The 7,173-nt window shown below is 38.8% G+C and overlaps 1 protein-coding gene across 1 annotated transcript; it reads right to left on the reverse strand.

Moving 5' to 3' along the window:
- Positions 1-279: 279 nt before the first annotated feature.
- On the reverse strand, positions 280-5,891 carry cav2 (caveolin 2). The gene is made up of 3 exons (XM_017717720.2): positions 5,686-5,891; positions 4,465-4,652; positions 280-1,667 (listed from the first exon to the last, which is right to left on the reverse strand). Exons 1-3 carry the CDS (start codon positions 5,833-5,835, stop codon positions 1,517-1,519), a joined length of 489 nt encoding a protein of 162 aa, XP_017573209.1. The 5' UTR covers positions 5,836-5,891; the 3' UTR covers positions 280-1,516.
- Positions 5,892-7,173: the final 1,282 nt, after the last annotated feature.

Consider the following 7,173-nt stretch of genomic DNA (forward strand, 5'->3'; position numbering starts at 1 on the left):
TCACTGGACCCTCTGCAGTGAACCTAAATGCAGCTCTCTGTTGCACAGCATTCCATTTACTGAACCCGAGGCAAGTTCTGCAGCGTCTATATGGAACATTTCACTTTATGAACATCTCCGTTCTCATACTTCTAACTCCCTTCAGGCTAACAGCAATAGCTCTTGCCATGTCCCATACCTCAACAGATAGAGGTATGGTGCCTGTAGCAAAATGAAGACTGGGGTGATTTATGTTTGTCTTTAGTTTATATCCCATTTTGGAAAGAAGAAAAACAAGAGTCTTGCTTCAAAAAAGATCCTTTATTTGGTGCAGTGTGAGGCTTTTGGCCCTGATCTCGTAGGCTTTCTTTAATGAGCTCGGCTGCGCTCAGGATATTTGCTACATTACATCACTCAATAGGGAGGAGGAAAAAAGAACACCTGAACGCCTCATGTTCCATTGCACAAACAAGCCTTCCATTTTCTGAGAGGCTACTTTAGAAAAAAAAAAAAATCAAGCAGGCAGCACTTCAAATGCAGCTTTGCAATGCAAGCACACTGCAATTTATTTTCAGGAATATATTAGTCTTTATAATATACCGGTGTCGTATCAAAATAATCTTCACACGAAATGTCTTTAAAAATATAAATGGTCAAACACGGCATGTTCTTGTGTTGTTAATTATAGTATAAATATTAATTTAGACAGAAAATCATCAACAAATATAAAAGTACTATTATCCAATGGGCCTGCACCAGTTCTTGGTTCCCTGTTTTGCTCCTAGTATATGCACATATGTAGTAGCACATTTTCTTCACCGGCCAGACGTAAGCCTGCAAAAGAATGCAATAAGCTGCACCTCAGCGTTAGCTTTGTCCTACTATAACACTCAGTTATGAACAGACAATGAACAGGTCTCCAAAAGTTACATTGCAATGTAAGTTCTCATATACAGTACAAAAGCTTAATTACACCTATATATTAAATATACATCATATTGTGAAAGTATTTTTTTTTTTTTACCTATATTGATACTTTCAAAAAGAAGTCACAACTTTCTATTAGACCAATGGAATGGCTAGAGTGTATATGGAAATAAAAACTAGATCCTTTGCCCTTCCTTATGTTCCATGTGCAGTCACCTCACATATAAAACTTTGTCCCTTACCAAAGCAAACACACCTGATTCACCTGAAAGCTGATTCCAGTGTTCAACAACAGGAATCTGGCATGATTGATAAGGTCTGGGGTCGAGAATATGTAGGAGAAAGCATGTCATGGAGAACACATGTGCAGCTAGATGGATTGGTCCAAAAGTGACAGGCCTTAAAGGGATATTCCAAAGTTTTAAACCAAATCTGTATCTGCTACATCTGCATTAGGTTGTTTTTCCCTCATGTTTCCCAGAACAGACAACCCATTCATGTCATGAAAGGCCTGCCCATTGGTGTCTATTATAAAAGTGTGAATGAGTTTTTTTTAATTACAGGGAAAGTAATATCAAGGAAAACTGCTGGAATATTCCTTCAAAGTGTTTTAGTTTTGCACTGTCTTGACATTGACGGATGACAGGACCCTGCCAATGCTGTGGAAGAGAGGACCCACAAACATGTCCATGAGACTGGCCCAGATCACCTGGATGGAAGGGAGGGCCATCATGCAGCTGTGCACCAATGGCATCACCACCCTGCACACAGGAAAACACTTACATTACACAGCAATCACATTACAGCACAGAAGCAATATTAATCAACATCAGACACTTTGCCTATGGAAGTACACACACTATCTGATTGCAGATTCTGCCATAATGTTGCATTGGATGGTTCTTGTTAACTCATTAAGTCACGTCACCAAATTAGCTGTATGTGCTCAGTTGGTTATCAGCAACTGGTAAGTTTGTGACGTGAACAATGTATGAACCAAAGACAGCTTGGCTTACCACACTGGTGGTGAACACCAGTCCTGGAGGGCTGGTGTCCAGCACAGTTTGGTGGTTTTCCTATTTAAAACTCCTGATTCAAATCATCAGATAACTGGCAGGTTTAGTAGGTAAGCTTGCTTAAATTGACCACTTTTTAGAATACTTTACAAGTCATTTGATTTGAAGGTAAACTCTGAGTTCACCAGTTTATGATGACCATCCATAGCAAGCTATTGCTCAAAAATTGAAGATATAATCATTTGAATAAAAAATGTTTGTGAAGTTCACAGCATTCCATCTTTAAAAGTCAAATCACTATTGATACCATCAGTGGTGGACAGTAACTAAGTAAATGTAATTTGTTATTGTACTCAAGAAGTTTTTTTGTGTATCTTTACTTTACTTAAATTTTTCCATTTTGGGCGACTTTTTACTTTCACTCCACCACATTTCAAAGTCAGATATCTTACTTTTTACTCCACTACATTTTGAGAAATCTGTCGTTTCTGTGTGTATAAAAACGCAACATGTCAAAACAAAAGAAACGCAAAGCAAAAACACCAATCAGGGCACAGCGGTCACTTTGTTCTGAGCTTGTTTTGACCTGTTGATCATACCGACCCAGTGCAGCACACGGTTCAACGTCAGCGCAGCAGCGTAAAACATTGGGAGCACATAAATGATGAACTAACCTAACTTTGTGTAAATAGACCACAATATAGAAATATGTCCACATATGCAGTCGTGACTGGCGCATTTCTTTTTTTCTGAATTCATACAAACACTTTCATTTTATAGTAAATTAGTTTCGGTTAGTTTATGTTTATGAACAGAGGCCTACAGATCAACATAGTAAAGGAAAACGTATTTGTGAACCTGAGTTTAAAGCAAGTGTTCAGTCCTTTTGATCATTTTAATAGACGTCAGCGTCACTAATTAATGATGTTCTATTAAAAGACTGGTTTACCAAGAGAGACACTGGAGGATTTTCACCTAAAATTAGCTGATGAAGCGAGTCTTATTACATAAGCCATAGTTAAACTTTTAGTACTTTTACTTTCAAAACTTAAGTACATTTGAAGCCAAATACTTTAGTACTTTTACTCAAGTTGATGTCTAGAGTAAAGAGTAATATTTTACCTTGGGTATCTCTACTTTAACTCAAGTACATGATTTGTGTACTTCGTCCACCTCTGGATATCATGAAATTTCTTGGTAGCTGCAAAGCCAGTTTTATACCACTTTGTTTCATGCTGGCTGTTTTTGTTGTAGCACCATTTTGCCTGCCTCCACACATGTGCAGAAATAACTGTAGTTTGTTGTTTTGCATATCAGTCATACTCCCTTTTCCCATCAAAGTTTCTTTGCCTTGTTGAGCAATGAAACTTACTATACCTGCTGTTGATAACCAGATGTCTGGGTTGCTAGACTACTACAATACTGGCCCCATATCACCAGAGTGCATTACTGCAAATGAGCCGTAAAATCACTATTGAGGTCTAGTTATTCTCCAGAGCTCCTCTCAGCTCTCTGGTCCAGTGCATGAAGATAACTGTAATGGTGTTTAATAAACATTAGCTCAAGCTTGTAGCATTAAGCCTGCACAGCAGGTGTTTCCTCTACAACCTGATGCATTTGCTGCCAGTGCTCAGTGTGATGGACGGCAGTAAAGGCACTACAGGATGGAGCATAAATGCAGAACCTCCAAAAGGGGTGTTTTCAAGCTTCTAGAAAAAATATGCATGTAATATTATGGCTATATGATAAACTTTAGAGTGATTTAATGTGGCAGAAACCAAGCTCTGCATTTGCCTAGTGGCCTAGAAGAATTATTCTTGGTCTAGGTGCTTCCACGTTTATTTTTGTAGTTGTATATCCTCACTTACCTATTGTCATCCATTTTCTTTAAAACCCTGACAAACCAACTCTGATCTTATCAGCTCCTCTTACAAAGGCTACATATTTCTAAGCTTATGGCCACAACCCTGTTGTTGGTTCTCACAAGTTCTGCACAATTGCAATTAGCTATACTCAGCTGCATTGATGTAATGTGAATTGGTAATACAAAAAGCTCTACCAAACTACAACCAGATTCTACACATTTTCTAGCTTAAGTGTAAGTGTGAAGAGTTTGATGTGGGGAACCTGATTAGGAATCTAAAAAATCTGGCAGGAGGCCTTTTTTCATGCTGTTAGCAGAACCCTGCATTCCAGCACTCTGTACTTTTGGCCACAAAACTAGGCAGCTTAAAATATATGTATCTTTCAACTGGCAACTGTGACAAGCTAAATGTAGAAGCCTGATGTTATATCAGATAAAGAATTACATTGTTTTTATGCTATATATAACATGCAACAGTAACGAAGCACATAAACGTGATTTTGTTTTCCACAAGCCTTTCCTCTTTTCCTATGTTTTTCTCTTTGTTGTTTTTCCCTTTTGCTCAATGCCCACCCTTATCTAGGTGGGTACCAGCCAAAGCAAATATGCTGCAAATGGGTTTGTGGAAAACGTGATCCAAAGCCAAAAGCCTTTAACCAACAAGAAGCGTTTTTATACCAAATATGTACACAGCTGAGGAGGCCGAAGACAATTCCGGCCACAAAGGCCATGGGGATGGCGAGCAGCGTGGTGAGGAGCCGGTAGAAGATAAATTTGAGCAACTCAAAAACAGCATGGCTCCATATCCACACTGAGTCGAAGCTGTGAGTGGAGCTGGGCTCTGCAATGATGTCTTCAAATTCGACCTGTAGAGAGAAAAATAGCAAAAGTCAGGCAAGATGTAATGCCTCCAGCTTCTGGAAAGAGCTTTCACTATGTATGTAGCAACCCATTCCAATTACAATATTATATACATATATACAAAATATACATCAATTTTTGGACATAATGACCAAAAATCGAGCCCAGTAGTACACAAGTTTATTCTAAATGGAAAATAGCATATTTATTAATGCAAATTTAGTAACTCCATGTTGGAATTAAACTCTATGTCTGACAACAGTCCCTAAAAATACAGTTCCGCAGTTCATTTCTGGGTAGATTTGTATAATGTCTCTTGAATATCAGTCAAAATACTATCCATCCATCCATTATCTAAGCCGCTTCGCCCTCAGGGTCGCGGGGGTCAAAACACTATTTATTTATAAATTGTTTTAGCCATGGCTACATAATGTTAAATGATTATGGAACTAGTTGGCTGCAATACTAAGTTTAGTGTTATACCACTGAGTAACCCTCTTATCTACCTTTTGCACAAACATAATAAAAACCCTCCAGAAGTGAGGAGCACCCGTATTGAGACTAGCCCCGCCTCCTGCGTGATGACTGGCCTGTCCTCGAGCAGTTCTAGAACAGCGGACCGCTTAACAGATTAACTTCTAGCCAATCCCAGCGAAGGAGGCGGGGCTTGTCGAAATACAGGTGGAAAAAAAACAGGCTGAAGGGAATTCAGAGCGACCCATAATGGAAGCAGCCTACTGGATATTTTTTTTATCTCTATTAACTTCACACTCTAAACGCACTGAGCTTGCGTAGGGCTTATAATATATTATAACAAATGCAATAATATATAACTCGGCACACAAACAAGGTGTTTCCAAAACAGTATAACTTGAGGTCTGACTGAGTTGTGAAAACGCTCAAAACAAACCTAATGGCCTTACTAGCAGGTTTCTTCATACAGCGTTCGTATTTCAATGAAATTGATCTCGACTCAATGAGTGCGTAAATAACATCGAGTTTGAGGCTGCTCGGATGCCGTAGACTAAGTTACCTTACCTTTAAGTGAGAGTTAATGTCATTGGGGTCCCGGTCCGGCTCCGTTGGGAACAGCTTCTCTTTCTTTGTAAGGATGGGTTCAATCGACCTGTTGAACAGATCCTCGTCCATTATAACGCTCGTTTCTGCTTTTTCTTTTTCGAGCCCCATTTTCACTTTCCGAGGCAGGACGCACAGACAGCTCTACGCCGTGCATGCGGACTGTGGCTCCACGCCCATAGCAACGCCCCGCCCATGGCAACGCCCACACCCTCCTCATCACACAGAAACGGTCAAGAATCGCCCAGCGTGTGTTCTGTATGATGGATATGTATGATGGTTATATATGACTGAATTTCTTTTTTTCATAAGGTCTGTTTATTTTTAATACATGCTTAATAGATGCAACCAATTTAAGACAAAAGTTTAATGTCGTCCATTGTTTTTATAGATGCAATTTATTATGCAAACTGGAAAAGATATTTCCTTTCTGATCTCTGATATATCATTCTTTGATAAAAAGATAAAACAGAGTGAAGGATGTCTTGTGAAGAATCTAAAGAATGAATTGTGATGAAGTTTATGACAGTGAACACCTCCAAGTTATAAAGTAGGTGAATATGATTATAAAGAATATGTTTATAAAGAATATGGAATCATTTATAGTATGAAATAAGTTATTGGTCTTGTGGTCTTTCAGTGGAAATCACTGCTTGGGCTCAGGAAACCACTGTGGGAAAAAGGTTTATTGCTGCAAGTCAAAACCATGCAAAGAAGCATCCACATTTAAACAGGATTCAGAAATGCTGCCGCCTTCTCTGGGCCTGAGCTGTTAGATGGTTTGAAGTGAAGTAGTCCAGTGTCCTGTGGTCCTGCAAATTGAATGAAAACAATGGACGCTGCAAATAGGAGAGAGATCCAGTTGTCAGTGCACATTTTCAAAGCATCTGTGATGGACTGGCGGCACACTACTGCCCATGGCATGGATGACTTGCACATCTGTGAAGGTTTTATTTATACTCAATGAAATATATAGGTTTTAGAGCAACATATGCTGCCATCTATATGATGTCTTGTTCAGGGAAGGCCTTGCTTATTTCAGCAAGGCATTACCAAACCACATTCTGCGTGTATTAACAGAATGGCTTCATTTCAATGTTTGATATGTTGTCTTTGTACAATTTTCAATCAAATATAGGGTTTAAATTACTTGCTCATCTTTGCATCTTGTTTTTAGTCAAATTTTGCAGTGCCCCATTCTTTCAGAAATGGGCTTCTTCTGTTGTCATCAGGATGTGTGTAAATGATCTACTATTGTCTTCATATCTTCACCTGTATAATGTTAATAGTGTTGTATTTTAAGACCTAAGTGTCAAGACGAACCTCCTTTTTTAGTCCATGCATTTGACAATAATACATAAAGATGTATGATGTAATATGAAAAACACCTCTGACTATTAAATGATTATTTCAGGTTATACAGGGAGACTTAGCATGCACATCATGTTT

Source organism: Pygocentrus nattereri, chromosome 8 (assembly GCF_015220715.1).
Source record: "Pygocentrus nattereri isolate fPygNat1 chromosome 8, fPygNat1.pri, whole genome shotgun sequence".
Lineage (NCBI taxonomy): Eukaryota > Metazoa > Chordata > Actinopteri > Characiformes > Serrasalmidae > Pygocentrus > Pygocentrus nattereri.